The following is a 16,403-nucleotide window of genomic DNA, read 5'->3' as shown; positions in this document are numbered from 1 at the left end:
TAGAACTAATTTGACATACTATAAACCAACGAACTTCTGGTTGATACACATGCTCTTTAGCTAGCTACAGTAAAAGTGTTGCATAGCTCTACTATAGTCTAGCGCAAACTGCATTTAGAATCTAACAAGCTATAATCTAACAAGCCATAATCTTACAATACATTTTCTCTACAGCTGGCTATATGAAATACTACTAATAACAATTGATATGTGGTGGTTGAAATATGAAAAAATGCAGGATTTTCATCAATTTACCAGCTCACTTGCTTCGGACCCCGTAAGCCATATGGCTCTAACAGCTCTAACTGCATTTAGAATCTAACAAGCTATAATCTTACGAAAATGTTTATCTTAAGTTGGCCATATGAAATACTACTCATAACAATTGATATGTGGTGGTTGAAATATGAAAAAATGCATGATTTTCATAAATTTACCAGCTAACTTACTTCGTAGACACTGAAAATGACTGGGGTTCAACGGTGGAAAATACAATGTTTGGAACTATAGGTTGCATGAGACACGCTTAACTTCCGCATTCCTCGATAACAATGGGAGTCTATGGAAGTGTCGCAACTCTCTTTTTCTATGGCTCTGAGCGGAACAACAGTTTAGTGGCCGCTCTGTCCATTCGCGCACCTCACAGTTGCGTATTGATCAGACAAGAACACACGCTCATCAACTTGATTATTATTGATCAAAACAGAACGAGGGTTCGGCTGTAGCCTACTTGAAACATACTATTGAGAACATATTCGCTGACATGCATTGCACGCGTGATGAACACAGGTTTTTTTGCCTTTGGCGCTCAGGATTTGTCAAAAAAAAAAATATGTTGAGCCATGGTGCTAACATTAGCAATAACGTCAGCTAGTTTGAGGTGTATGCAGGCTAACCATTAAATTAGCAGCACATTTCCCGTATTTAACAATGATTAAACATGGACTACCTGAAAGTGATGCACGGGCACCATCTCTTAGTCTCTTTCTTTCTTGTTTTCTTCCCCCGACTTATAATTTAATTTTTTTAAGCCCATTTTAGAAAAGTTGACCTAGCCTACTGTCGAAGTTCGTCAGGCCACTGAGATAGGGAACCAGGGACGGACTGGGAGTGAAAATAGGCCCTGGACTTTGATCCAGACCAGCCCACCAAAGCTGGTCCCGTATACACAACCACAGCGAGCACACTGCTAATGCATGCAAATTCTGTGCCTGATGTGATACTAGTTAGGGACTTCCACTTTTAATGCGAGCGCGCATAGCGCGCATAGCGCGCATAGCGCGCATAGCGCGAGAGCGATCTTTTTTTGGCTGATTTGAGCGAAAACTTGTTTTTGGAGCTTTATGTAAAACAAAAAAAAATATTCAATTGATAAAACATTGTCTAGTGAAGGTAATTACATTTACGTTTCTTAGCCTGGTTTTCGATCTTTATATTGTCTCTACTAGCTAGCTTTCGGTCTGTCAGTGTCACAGTTGTGCATAAGCGGAACTAATGGCTGCCGCTCATAGACGTTCATTTGGAATAGACCAACTGTCCCGGGGGAAAGGGGGGCCGGCTAACCGTGTTACTGGCCAACCGTGTCGCTCAATCTTCTGCCGAAATGTAGTAGTAGTATAGTAGAAAGTAGTGTTTTTTGGGGGGGGCACCATCGTACCTTTTTTTGAGCATTTAAATAGAGGCTATATCTCTTGTTCTGCCTGTTTTGTAATATACGTGCCTAATATTTCTATACTAAAATAATATCGGCATTATAAGTATTATAACTATGATGATTTTTCAGTTGGCTAATTTTTGGTGTGCCCTCAGGAGTTGGTGCCCTACGCACTGCTGGGCAAGTGCCCGGTTGCCCTAATGGTTAATCCGGACTTGGTTCGGGCATCGTTTTTCCACAACGGAGCAATGCCGACCGAACTTCCTGACCCAAAAATGTTGTGGGCGGGGCTAAATTCGGCTGGCACCCAGGCTAATACGGTATCAGTTGAAAAAGACAACCACCCCCTCTCCCCCCTACCTAAATTACCGCTTTCAACTCTGTTGTATGTTTTAATAAAGTGCATTGAAGCACTCATACTGAGAAAGTTGAGGTTGTGTGGGCTACCTTTGCAGTTTACATACACACAACTAAACTGACAGCACTGTTGTGGATACTTTTTTCTGATAATATTCTAAGTCCAAATTCAACTTCTTCAAAGTCCAAAAACAACCCGGAGCAGCGACAACAGGGTTCCCAGGATAATCTAATTTTCTTTGTCTATGTTACACCTTTTATATCCAACAAATTACACCCCTGAAGTGCAAAAACAGTGCCCAATTCCTCCATTTTGCCATACTACATGTGTTTTCCAACACCAGTTACAATCAACCCTGGGTTATAGCCATGGACGGATTAAGAAACCACGGGCCCCTGGACCTGGATGTGTCAAGGCCCCCCCGCCCCCCTGTCAGAAATATTAATCTATCAAGCATTGCACAGTCAGTCGGTGAACAAGTTTAAAAAAGCTTTATTGCTTGCGGCCGGCCCACAAGGAGACAAAACATTACACCCCATTGTGCTACAAGTTTGTTCGCTAGCATGTTGCGCTAGCTACCTATTTAAGCAGAACCGCTCTTTACAGTCATTGGTTAAGACAAAGGAATGCAAATGTTCCATTGCTCTTCTTCATTGGCTCCTTGCGTAGACCTGGTGCGCGTGTGTGCGTGCATGTTTGAGTGTGTGCGTGTGTGTGTGCCTTTTGACCCCTGAAAGCTTGACCACATGATTCACCCAACACAGATAAGGCCAGACATCTTTTATGGCCTCTCCAGTAAGAGAGAGTGGTCAGCCCAGGTCACCTTGTTTACATATACCTCATGTTACCCAAAGTCCAGGGGCCTATTCCATAAAGGCCGCTCAAAAAAGCTAGACTTAAAGTCCTAAACCAGACTTGAATAAGTTTAATTAGTCAAGTGGGGCTTAAGCGGTTCCATAAAGGCCAATTTCAGCTCACGCAGTCCTACTAATTCAAGTCAGATTTACGTAGTCAAGCTAATTGCGCGTGCACCCTATTTTTTAACAGCCCAAGAGGTCAAACATGGATCACACAATCCACCACGGCAAAAGCAATGCACACGGCCACATAACTTCTTCCAGAAAGAACGTCCCCTTTAAATCGTGTACAATGACAGCTCCCTCATCCACCGCTTCAATCAAAGTAAAATGACACGCCATGATTGACGTCATGAACGATAAGACCTTCGTTGATTAAAAAATACCCTCTAAACTCATCTAAATTGACTTTTTTGACATCGTTTGAAATAAATAACCTACTATTAATTAACATATTATCCAGTAGCCTAGTGCTAACTTTTTAACATGGGTTTTGTGTCGGGGAAATGGAGGGCGGATTTAGGTTTGTTTTGCAATTGTAGGCTACTGTTAACAATTATATTGCTATGATAAATATACTCGATATTTTAGATTGAGATGTAGGCCTATGCCTGAAGCCTAAACATTTGTAATCACAAACTAACATCCATACATTTAGCGTTAACGGCTACGGTGTAGCCTATCAAAGCATTGTTCATCATTGTTTAATGCATTAGGCTAAATGTTGTAGCCTATGTAGGCTATTTACGTTGATTTTCTATCAATGTTTAACTGATGAGAATAAGAAAATGAGAATATACGTGGTAAATCATCGTCTTCCCGTTCAGTGTTACAGGGACGTCTGGTTAAGCAAGTCACGCTAAGCCTGACGGTTAGTCTGACCCTGACCAGACTACTTTCGTAGCCTAAGTTGTCATAGTAACCGAGTTCGAACTACGTTGAGCTAGCTTTAAGGAATCGAATGAACAAGAAATGAGTCCGACTAACTGACATAAGTCTGGCTTATTCGGTAAACTCGCTTTATGGAACAGGCCTCAGATTTGGGGGTAGGCTTCTCTCTACACACAAGGAATGCTGAACACAGAATCATTCTTATTCAGGATAAATGTGTTACATCTTCAATTTCTCCAACACCCCCTCACCGCCCCAAAAAATTATAATAACTACTAATATTGATATTGTTGTTTAAAACGCAAAAGTACTTGAGTAATCACAAAATAAACAACGTTTATATTCCACAAATATTTGATAGTTGTAACCATAGACTAGAGTGTACATTTGTAGCCCACACAACCCTCTCTCTTTCTTGAAAAATGACCATCATAAGCTTAACAAAATTATATCTTCAATAAATAGTGTGTGTTGGGGGTGCTTAGACACAGCTCTAATGCTATTGTTTTGCACTTGCTTTTTGGATTTCTCCCTACAAAGTTGAAGGGCCCATATTGTATGGAGTACTCAGCCCCTCTTGAACTCTGGCTCCCAACGAAGGCAGTCACATTTTCTTTCCCTCTCCTCCCCCCTGACCTTCCCTGCTGCTGCATTGTCTAGTCATTCATAGAGAAATGCTCTGAAGTTTCAATCATTTGGATCGTTTTTGATGATATTACTCAAAATCAAGTGGATCGACTACAACCACAAAAAGGAACAACCTGAGGGACTGAAGCCCAAGGAGAACAGAAGTATTTTGGGCTGCTCTCCCAGACTGACCACAGGCAAGCAAGCTACAGCTTGTTCCCTGTAGAACTATGGCTTGCAACGACTGCAAACAACTTAGAGGATAGTCGAACTGGAGCTAAGAGTCAGAACCCTCTTAGATATCAGAGAACCGAAGACTTAATAGATTCCATGCTACCTAGCCCGGAGGCTAAGCTACCGGCTAATGAGCCACCCTTGGAACCAGCTTTCTTTCCACCGGCCGGTGAACCGGATGAGTCATGGCCTGCTCTTGGCGCTAAGCCAAAGAGGCCTAGCACCGCTTCTATCTTCATCGGAGATGGGACTGGCACCAGGGATAAAAAGCAAAATAAGCGAGGCAGAAACTCTTCCCGCATAACCTCTCCTCCTGTCCCACTCAGAAACAGATTCGAACCACTGGGAACTCTCTCTCCCTTGTGTGTGGAATCCAAGGCAAAGAGGCACAGGAGTGCTAGCCACGCAGCTAACAAACATGAAGGGCCCAGATCGCCGACACACCATGATGGTAGCTACTACGCACATGCAAATCCAACACATCATCGTTGGTGCGAACAGGAGTCCCCCATTTCACTCCAAGCCCCTCTCGGAATACTCAGGGTGCTGTTCGACCCCCTATCAAGCCTAATCAGACAACAATATCACAGTATTATCAAGATCTATGGTATGCTAAGACTACCCTCAGCACTTATAGGAGCTAACGCTGCTAGCACTATATTATCTACTGCTAGCACTGACACAGTAGCTAACCTTGGTCTAGCACAAGGTCCTATCATTGCTAACCCAAATAAAATAAGAACAGGCTCTGCAGCTACTGATAAGGCAAACATTAGAAATGCAAACACAACACCACACATGGCCACTATCTTGATTGGAGATGCCATGACAGTACATGTTAAACTGGCAAAGACAGAAAATATTTGTCTTAGCAACGAGGAACTGTCGTCAGAGGTACAAATAATCCTTATCAATAAACCAAACAACCCTAAGATTATCATCCACACTGGCTCGTTTGATATCCTACACAAGAAAACTGGCACTGAGATACTTAAAAAACATTTCACCCAGCTACTGAACGCACTCAACAGGTATCAAGATGTATTCATCAGTGGACCAATTGCATGCTTTCGCAGAGGAAAAGAAGCCTTCAGTCGACTACTATCTTTCAACACATGGTTGGGATCTGTCTGTCTGGCACACAAACTGAGATTTATCGATAATTTCAATGTGTTCTGGAACTGTGCAGACCATTTTCAAGCTGACAAACCGTAGAGTATCTCGACTACTAACAGCAAACATCAGTCACGTGCTCCTGACCACAAATCAAGTTTCTCTCCCTATCCCTGTTGTGTCTAACCTCCCATGGAACAAAACATTCAAACAGCCTCCTGCAAGGACATGGGCCCTGCACAGATCTGCACCCCCCGGATGAATTCCCTTGTGATGGAACAGCTCAGTGACATAGACCTTCCCAAAGAAAAGCTACGCTAGGACAGCCACCATGCCATTTCATTAGACATACCGGTCATCATCACAAACAGAAATGGCATGGTAAAATGCATGGTTACAAACATGAAACTAGTGTTAGAAGTCACAGAATTATCCATATTCTTCCAACAGATTTATCAACCACTGTTTTATCTGTTAATACCCCACAGATGAAACTGGCCCTTGTAAATGTTAGATCACTAAATAACAAAACATTTCTAGTTAATGATCTGGTCAAAGAAAACAACTTACACTGCATCTGTATAACAGAAACCTGTCTAAACAATGACACGGCAACAGCAACTTTGATAGAAGCGTGTCAGCCCGATTACAGCTTTCACCATGTTTCTAGGAAATCAAAAAAAGGTGGAGGAGTTGCAGCTATTTTCTCCTCTGAACTGTTGTTCAAAATCACTAAGCTAGGTGAATTCACATCATATGAATATCTTGCTATAGAGCTCAAAACCGAATCAATACTTTTTGTTATTATATATCGCCCACCCAAGCACTCGCCAATATTCATACAAGAATTCTCTGAACTATCATCACTATGTGTCACTAGATATGACAAAGTTGTTTTAAACGGAGACTTAAATATCCAAGTAAATAAAAAAGCAGACCCAAGAACTATTGAGCTCTTAAATCTCCTCGACAGTTTCAATCCAACTCAACAGATAACAGACCCAACACACAGGCACGGAAACACACTAGATCTAGTGATAACAACTGGACTAAATATCAATCATATTTAAATAACTGATCTACCCCTCTCAGAACATCAATGTATACTTTTTAATGTGGAAATTTGACAGAAACCACAAAAGAATTCTTAGTCCAAAGAAGATATTTAGACGATACAGCTATGATGACATTTTCTAAACAATTTGCTCTATATGAGCCAACTAATCATGATTGCTCTCTGAATTAAATGGTAGAGAACCTCATTGATGCACTATTATCTGTGTTAGACTCTGTTGCACCACTGAAAACCAAAAACAAGTGCACATCAGAACCTCCCCATGGCTGAGAAATACAAATGTTAGTGAACCGAAAAGAAAATGCAGTGCAGCAGAGAGAAAATGGCGGAAAACAAAGATCACTATTCACTACAATATCTACAAAGATACACTAACCACCTATAACAAAACCATCCGTCTAGCAAGGAGAGAATATTTCTCCAACATTATTACAGAAAATGCCAGAAGTTCCAGAGTTCTTTTCTCCACCATTGACCAGCTGCTAAACACTGTCCCTGCCCCCCCTCCATCCTCAGCAGTTAAATGTGAAGAGCTTGCTTTGTTCTTCAAGAACAAAATAACTTTAATCAGAGCTAGTATTATTAATAGTGGGGTCGAAACTGACATCAGTAGATTCTGCAACATAACCATGAGCACTTTCACCTATATCACACTTAGTGAACTTTCCAAAATTGTCAGCGAATCTAACTCCACAACCTCAGATATTGATCCTATACCCACAACATTCTTTAAGCAAGTGTTTGGGCTGTCAAAATTGCTCAATAATGACGGTCGAATATTCCCTTAAAAAAACACATTCAAATATATTCAAATTTCTGGTTGTGCATTAGGTACGTCAATAACAGGACAAATTAATACAACGAAACACAACTACTTGTATACTGTAGGTAGGTAGGTAGGCCTAATTTATTTAAGTCTAAACATATTTGACAAATTACCTCAACAAAAATAAGTAAATGAACTAATGGCCAAGACCGCAGACCTTGGCCTCTCGCTCACACTCTTTCTTTCTCTCTCTCCCGCACCGTCGCGCTCTCTGCACATAGCGGTGTGAAATGAACAACAACAATAAACAAATGCTGAGTTCTGAGCAAGCAACTTAAGGTTGCGATTCTTGTCCCAAATATGGCAGGCTTCAATTCAGTGATTGAAACAAATATTATTGGTGGCCAAGCCGCGAAGCCACTTAATTGTTTCTACCTTTTCTTTCTATTATTGTTATAAATCATCTTCCTCTCCCATTGGAGTCTATGGCAGGCCCTAGAACCATATGGTAAAAAGTTGTGAAATTTAGCACACTCATTAAGCACAGTCCCCTCTTTATAGTCACAAAGTTTCATGTCTCCCATTGGAGCACTTGAGCACCACCAACTGGTCAAAGTTAGACATGTGTTTACACACGTAACTTTTGAACCGTAAGACATTCGTTTTTAACCACTTTTCGAATATACATTCGAATTTAGAATATTCGTTGACAGCCCTAATAGTGTCTCAGGTCCGGTGCTAGAGATTATAAACACATCCCTTACGGTGCGTTCACACTGCAGACTTTTTTACCGCTCAGCACCGCCGGCCTTCCCACAGTGCATCACGCTCGGGGGCATGTCAGACAGATTCATTCAGAGCTGTAGTTCTCTTAAATCACTGTTGTAGTTTGTATAATGTCATGGCAAATGTGCGGGCAAAATACAACTTTTACACACATTAAGCAAAAATCCGACACGCATTCTAGATCTGACATGATCTTATCTACAGCACACAATAGGTTATCTTTTTCCACACTTTTTTTAGGCGAGTGAAAGATGGAAAGATGTTCCGGCTGGAAAAAAAGATGCATCAGACATAAACGTTGACATGTGTAACCTTTTATTATATTACTCGAAATCTCTGCAAATCAATCGCTAGATTATGACTTGCCACTACACAATCACTGTATGGATAGCGAGTGGCTGCCAGCCAGCATTTCAGCGTTGAATGTCAATCCTGTGCCGGGTGAGCTAGCTAGACTAATGCAGCTAGCACAGAAGAAAGTTACGTAATGTGAAGAAACTGAATTAAAGTACAAAATACAACACACCAGGGACACAGACAACCTCAGCAACCCTGCGCCAGGCATAATTTTTTTTGTTTATGTCTCTGTAATCGAACATAGATGTATCATACAATACTGGGTATGAAGACACACATACAATGAGTTGCTCTTCCATCTTGAAATTGTCAAACCTAGAAATGTTTACCATGACCAACAGTTGCTACGTTACAAGAAACCAACCCGATTGGCCATCGCTGGCGTTTTCACGCTCCTCATTTACATAAAGTTGAGATAAATCCAACTTTCGCCGCCCCGCTTGCCTTCCCACAATACCCTACGCGAGCGTCGACGCCCCGCTCGCCTTCCCACAATGCCCTACGCGGGCGTCAACGCCTGGTTACATTGAAAATGAATTGGAAGCCGACGCCCCGCTCTGCCCACCCCGCTGCAGTGTGAACGCACCGTTAGAACTGGCGTCTTCCCAGATGCCTTCAAAACAGCTGTTGTAAAGCCCCTATTAAAAAAACCCAAATTGGATAACAGTCTACTTGCAAATTACAGACCAATATCAAACCTTTCATTTATTAGTAAAGTACTGGAAAAGAGTTTTAGTCCAATTAAATTATTTTCTTGAAGAAAATAACATCCTGGAAGTCTCGCAGTCAGGTTTCAGGAAATATCACAGTACTGAAACTGCTCTCACCAAAATAATTAGCGACCTCCGCGAACTGTGATCCAAATAAAGTCTCTATCCTTATCCTGTTACATCTCAGTCGGTATAATCCTGGACTCAGATTTGAATTTTAACTCACACATTAATAAAGTGACCAAAACAGCTTTCTTTTACCTGAGGAATATAGCAAAGGTACAACCATTCATAAACCAAAATAATGCAGAGAAGTTAATTCATGCTTTTATATCCAGCAGGCTGGACTACTGTAAATGCACTTTTCACTGGTCTTCCCAAGAAAACCACTGAAATACTAAAGCTCATTAAAAATTCTGCAGATAGATTATTAACAAAAAATTAAAGGAGAGAAGACATAAGTCCTGTCCTAGCCACTTTACACTGACTCCCTGTTACCTTTACTACTTGTATTAGTTATATTATTGGTCTTATAGATTTGCTATTTTAATTATTACTTTTTTCACTTGTATTATTGTTTTTATTGATTTTATGTAAAGCACCTTGAGCTACAACTCTTGTATGAAATGTGCTATATAAATAAAGTCTTACTTACTTACTAAAGTCCTAAACTGAGGGGATAAACACTCACTTGAAAGGTATCATGATGGTTTCTTTCTTGTGACATCTAGCCGGTGTGTATCGGTGAAACTCACTCCTCAGGTATGTAACAGGCAAGGGGGTAACCACGCATTCTTTGGGGGGTCGTGCCCCCCCCAATATTGAGAAAATACCAATCTGTCCCCCCCAATATACAGCAGAAAATATGTAAAATATATGTTCTCCTTTTATGAACCCTGTGAATGGATCGGTCTCTTGTTATGTCTTATTTATTTTCAATTTATTTCCGTTAGTCAAGAAAAACATAAGTGTGTGAATCCCCCCTCCTAATTGTACACTTGTGTGATTTAGTTTGAATCCACCTTGCGCCGTTCTGCGTTGTCATGGTTACTTAACCCTTTTTCGCCAGTCAGTTGAGTGCAAAGAAAGTAACGTTAGTTAACTTGTTGGATAGGAGTTAGAGTAATGGAGGATTTGAGGTTACCTAAAAAGCGGAGAAAACTGGACCAGCAGCCAAGCATACGCAAACGCGACAGTAAGTAACTTGATACCAAGCTAAATGTGTAAACAAATAAAACGAGTAGCTTAGCCTCATAAAAGCATGCATGAGTCACTGTTTTTCTGATAAAATGACGTGGTCACAATGCAGGCAGTCACTGTCTCTGAGAAATTACACTATTCCTGTAGATGCAAATTTAAATGGTCAATGTATTCCTTGAAACTATTTTCTAAATGCCGAGTTTTCATATATAAATATAGAATTGTAGGCAATGCACTGAACAAAAAAAAAATGATGGGAAAGGGTATTCATTTGGACCCCCCCCTTGGTAACAGGTCACCCGCATCGATGGTTTGTTAGCTTTTTGTTGGCGTAGTTGATAGTGGTGGCGCTTGGGATGTCAGTGGTGGCAAGTTCGAACCCCAGTGCGGAACGAACATAGGCCCGGCAAATCAAATTTATTTGTATAGCCCTTTTTACACGCAAGCATGTTACAGAGGGCTTCACATACGCCCATAGAACTGCCCCTCAACCAACCTAAACCCTCAAGGAAGACAAGGAAAAACTCCCAATGGGAGAAAAAATTGAAGAATAGAGGGTTAAGCAAGGGGAGGTTCTATAGCCTAGTAATGCATTGAGCGCAGCAAGCTTGAAATAAAAAAAGGGATATGAATTAGGGGCCTGTGCCCCAGTAGAGTTTTATGTCTAACAACGCCTCTGTAATAGGCCTAGTCATATTTTCGTTATCACACGATGACTGACATATTGTCCCATTATAAACATCTCTTTCCAAATAGGCGTAATAATTTTATTAGCACTAAATACATTTAAGTGTTTTGCATTAATCTTTGCTGCTTTTCAAAGATGTCAGGTAAAAAGCAATTTATTATTTAATTAACTTTGACCCCCTAACGGGGGGGGGGGGGGGGGAGGGGGGGGGGGCGAATATAACTCTTGCCTGTCTTCTAAACTTGAGAGCCCTGAGTATGCATCCCTGAAAAACTGCACGTCCTTGGGTCCGAACAAGACACCTGCCGTCATGCAACCCTAATACCCTGTTCTCGATAGAATCGAGCCACAGACAGATATAGAGAGTCATGGAATTATAGTTATATATTAATTTCCTAGGCTAGCTATCTAGCTAGCTAGTAGTAGCAGGTCCGTTTCATGATTGCGAGATGGAACGTTACGTAATGGTGTTATTTAAGCGTGTCTTGCACACAAAACCACTTTTGTCCAAAACCGGCAAAAGTGTCTATAGTGTCAAACTAGACGAAAGAAAATACAAAAAACATGTTTGACAATGATGTTCATGGACTTGTTAGTTTCCATTAAATTTCTCCTCACCTTCGTAGAGATCCTGAATAGTGGGGCCGCCATGATTCTTGTTGTTTATACGAGCATCGGCTTTACATTTACGTGTTTCAATGTATGTAGACCGGGTGGAATACAGACTTGATTACTAGTCCCCCTCTAGTTCATGTGCAGGGCGGTCACTATCTAGACTTTTCATAATAACGAATTAACGTTAAGATAATCATCTGTTTATGGTGCATGATCTTCTAATAATCAGTCCGCCATACCTGCAATTTGCCAGATAGGAACTTTCGATAATATAGCTCTTTTAAAGTCGGAGTCCTTTTTTGTGTGCTACATCGGCAGGGTGTCTTTATTCAACCCAGCTGGGGTTTGACAGTTTGCTCTTATAAATCAATGTTTAATCACGCATATATATGACATTTCATTGATTAGCGCGGATGTGACTAGCTACTACGTAAGTAACTTGACAGAGGAGATGTGTTGGCCTCTTAAACAGTTAAGCTAGCTCTGCTAGGTAACTAGCGTTAGCTAGCAAGGGGGATATGGCTGCTTAGCTTCAGTAGTTGGACTAGCTAGCTAGCCAACTGTTTTGCATGTTGTAATGTTGATTGACAGCGAGTTCTTTACATGATATGGAAACAATGCTTTTTAACGATGCATATTGTCTAATATTGTATTTTTCCCTATGTAATCAGTAACCACCACCCACAAGAGAATCATGGAAGAAATCAAATCAGAGCCTCTTGATTTTGTGAAAGACTTCCAAGAGTATCTGACACAGCAAACCCAGCATGTCAACATGATCTCTGGTTCCGTGGGTGTTGACAGAGAAACAGAATCTCCACCACAAACTGGTGAGGATGACTAAGCCCTAACTTTGACAAACAAACTTTAAACAGAAGTTTTTATAAACCGAAATAATACCACAATCTAAACCACTAAAAGAAACATCTAATTGGACATTCTGTTTTATCTATGTGTACTTATTGCAGCTGCTACAGAGAGTGAGCATAATGGGCTGGACCATCCTTCTGTGGAGGTGTCACTGGATGACAGCTCAGGGTTACTTGCAGATGATTTTGAGAGGACCTACGATGGCAAGCTAAAGTGCCGCTATTGCAACTATGCCAGCAAAGGCACAGCTCGGCTGATAGAGCACATGCGCATCCATACAGGTAACGTTTTTTTAACATGGGGTAGTATTTTTTTTCCTCATTTTATGACACTTCTGTCTTATGCCTTTTTATTTTTGTCATGTTGCATCTTTTGCATGCATGTCTTTCCATTTATGTTATTGTCTTCTCCCTTGTGTGGTATGGAAAAGGAGAAAAGCCCCATCGCTGCCACCTGTGCCCATTTGCATCAGCTTATGAACGGCACTTAGAGGCCCACATGCGCTCTCACACTGGGGAGAAGCCCTACAAGTGCGAGCTCTGCTCCTTCCGCTGCAGTGACCGCAGCAACCTGTCACACCACCGTCGCCGCCGCCACAAGCTGCTGCCCATGAAGGGGCCGCGCTCCACACTTTCCAGTCGGAAGATGCTCAGTGTCCTGCAGAAGAGGACCAGCTCCTTGGCCTACAGCAGGAGGCTCTTCATCAACTTCAGTCCTCCATCCATGGTGGTGCAGAACCCGGATTATCCGAATGACCTCTCACATGAGCTACCCCACCTGCATTCTAATGCTTATGAAGCACATGCCGGCAAGGGTGCACGGCATATGATGACGGACAACCCACTGAACCAATTGTCAACATTGGCAGGCCAGTTAGCCAGCCTACCTCCTGAATGCCAGACCACTGTGTCTCCAGACAGGGATGAGAAACCATTTCTTATCCAGCAGGCCTCTTGTACACCGGCTGAAGCGTCTGCAGGTGGAGCTCACACGTCTCCCCCCGGCTCAACAGAACCGCAGCCCCCAGCACGCAGGACCTACAGCCCAGTAGCAGGCCCCAGCAGTGAGCACAGCTCAGCTAGCATTAGCAACAGCATGCCTAGCACACCTGTCCCTGGCCTGCCACCACAGGACCCTCAGCTGCTTCACAGCTGCCAGTACTGCCAGACCTACTTTGCAGACAACATCCTCTACACCATCCACATGGGCTGCCACAGCTATGAGAATCCGTTCCAGTGCAACATCTGTGGCAGTAAGTGCAGTGATAAGTATGACTTTGCTTGCCATTTTGCTCAGGGACAGCATAAGCAGTAACTCTTCAAAAGTTCAAGCTAAATAACAGTTCCTTTGTTTTGCCCACATATAGCATATTATTTTGGCCGAATATGTACGCAATTACTTGATACTTATAAGAATACATTACATATTTACTGTCAGATTCAGTGACTGTTTAAAGATGTGGATGTAATACATGGCTTGGAGCTAAAAGATTTCACTTTAAACGAGAAGTACAAGCAGACAGACGAGACAGTCCTTTTATAGAGAAGTTTACCATGTCAGAGACATGTTTTGCCATTACAACAGTACTAGGCCCTTAACTAATAAATTAGCTAGACGGACAAGGAGAACATTTTATGTTAAATTGTTTAACTCTGCAACTCAAAATCGTAACTTTTATTCCTTTTACTTTGGCACTTTTAAATACATTTCATGTACACTCTGTTGCACATAAATTCCCTGCTGCCAATCACATCTTCCCAAAAAGTCATTTTGTCCTGACTGAATTGTGCTGCTTGTTTTGTGCTGTTAGCTCCTTTATTGTTCACTGGTTGAGAGAATGCGGGCTAAAAACATATTTTGACATGCCTGGAATATTTCACATCCACCATTCAATTAAAACTTGATCATTCAAAGACCAAAGTGTTCTTTTTCTTTCAAAATGTCTAAAGGAGAGTTGTACATTAGGTCTGTAGAAGCTGTAGCAGTGTTTGTGTGGTCTGTATAATCTGTAATGTAAGACTTACGTAAAGTATTTTACATTATTTGCACACCAAGTGAGTGTTGTGTAATCTTCCATATGTTTATTGTATGTGAATAGGAAAGTTTGTATCTCAAGATACTGTATGTTATCTGGAAACTGTGATGAGTAGACATCAAGTGTCTTCTACCTTGAAAAGGCCTTTATTGTCTTATATAAGTAACTAAAGTGTATTCATATGTTTTAAGTATTTAAAACAAATTAGTGTTTTATTTAGTTACATTGGATAAACCTTTTAGATTTGTGTTTGTTCTGATTTCAGAATGATGCCTTTATACTGTTGTTGGTGCTGATTCTTTTTATCATGTAGCATTTAGACAGTTTGTGTTGGTCCACTGCTATTGATTACAGTACCAATCTTTGATCTGTTAGGTGTTCCCATCAGAACACCTTCTAATCTTTACAGGAATCAAGTATGTGAATGTGACTTAATACTTCAATGGATTTTGTTGCAATTATATTCTTCTTCGACGTAGGTTGGACTGACTTATCAATGCAGTTGGTGTAACTGAGGAACTGCATAAGCTTACCAGCAGCTTTATGTTCACTCAGGAACATCAGCAATTTAAACCTCAATTTACCTAATAATTAACCATTTGTGATGAACTAATCTTACCTACTGTTTTTGTACATTCTGAATTAAAAAACTTTGCGAGGGGAAAAAGTCAAGTGTATTCATTGGATATAAATCTTCCAACTAAAAGACACTGACAATTACTGTGCACTCAATAAAATATTTACATTATCCATGTCCTCAATAGCTTCCGCATTTCAAAATCTCTCATATGTATGGAGGACCAACCCTGCCATATTTACAAATGAATGAATATATACATGTCCACATCCATGCATTTAGACAAAAATAAATGAAAACATGTATAAATTCATACACAATTGTCAATCAATATTACCTTATAATTTACATGTATTCATTTGTGTATCCATTTATTTATTCATTCATTCCTGTATTTCTTCATCTCAATATAAGTTAATGCATGTCAAATCAAAATAGGTAGGCAGTATTTGACACACCATTGGCTAATCGTTTTCAACGCTTTTTATTCGATTATGTAGCCTTACATCCATCCTTGCTGTCATGGACAACATGGCCAGGCTGGCCGACCTCGTTGAAAACAAAGATTTAATTCACCATATATGATATTTGGATAAACAAACATGTTATAAATATTTGACTACATTAGTTGTGGGCTAGCCTATCACTTAACACCCAACTTCACTACGCTGACCGGCCAACCATGTGTTTACCCCGATAAAAACGATATCATATCAATTCTCAAAATGTAATCATTCAAAAATAAAAAATCCTGTTTGTTGATTGTCAAACCAACATAATTGTCCTGTGTGTAAGAGCGAGATAGACGATCTGTCATAGCCCCCAATCAAGCAGAAGAGACATTTGTGAAGATTGACGACACAAAGTTAATCATCGAAAATGAAATGTAGCTAAATGGAGTTTTATGCTAGCCTGGCTCTGCCCTCCTACGTACTTCCGCTCAATTTGGATTTTGCTTCTGTACTAGGTCTGGGAGCTTGACTTTGAAGT

At 40.9% G+C, this 16,403-nt stretch overlaps 2 protein-coding genes across 3 annotated transcripts in view; one reads left to right on the top strand and one right to left on the bottom strand.

The window, feature by feature from the left end:
* Positions 1 to 12,355, bottom strand: part of acadsb (acyl-CoA dehydrogenase short/branched chain) — a 55,020-nt gene extending 42,665 nt beyond the window's left edge. For both annotated transcript variants that reach the window (XM_047031917.1, XM_047031918.1), the window contains exon 1: positions 11,935 to 12,355. In XM_047031917.1, the coding sequence (XP_046887873.1) occupies positions 11,935 to 11,967 (33 nt within the window). In that variant the 5' untranslated portion in view covers positions 11,968 to 12,355. The remainder of the gene's footprint in view (positions 1 to 11,934) is intronic.
* LOC124475373 (zinc finger protein Pegasus-like) lies at positions 12,271 to 15,518 on the top strand. Its single transcript, XM_047031919.1, has 4 exons — positions 12,271 to 12,361; positions 12,603 to 12,761; positions 12,900 to 13,082; positions 13,232 to 15,518. The coding sequence occupies exons 2-4, from the start codon at positions 12,626 to 12,628 to the stop codon at positions 14,113 to 14,115; spliced, it is 1,203 nt and encodes a 400-aa protein (XP_046887875.1). The 5' UTR covers positions 12,271 to 12,361; positions 12,603 to 12,625; the 3' UTR covers positions 14,116 to 15,518.
* Positions 15,519 to 16,403: the final 885 nt, after the last annotated feature.

The sequence above is a fragment of the Hypomesus transpacificus genome, chromosome 13, assembly GCF_021917145.1.
Source record: "Hypomesus transpacificus isolate Combined female chromosome 13, fHypTra1, whole genome shotgun sequence".
In the NCBI taxonomy this organism is placed as follows: domain Eukaryota; kingdom Metazoa; phylum Chordata; class Actinopteri; order Osmeriformes; family Osmeridae; genus Hypomesus; species Hypomesus transpacificus.
This window is presented reverse-complemented; position numbering and strand designations above follow the sequence as displayed.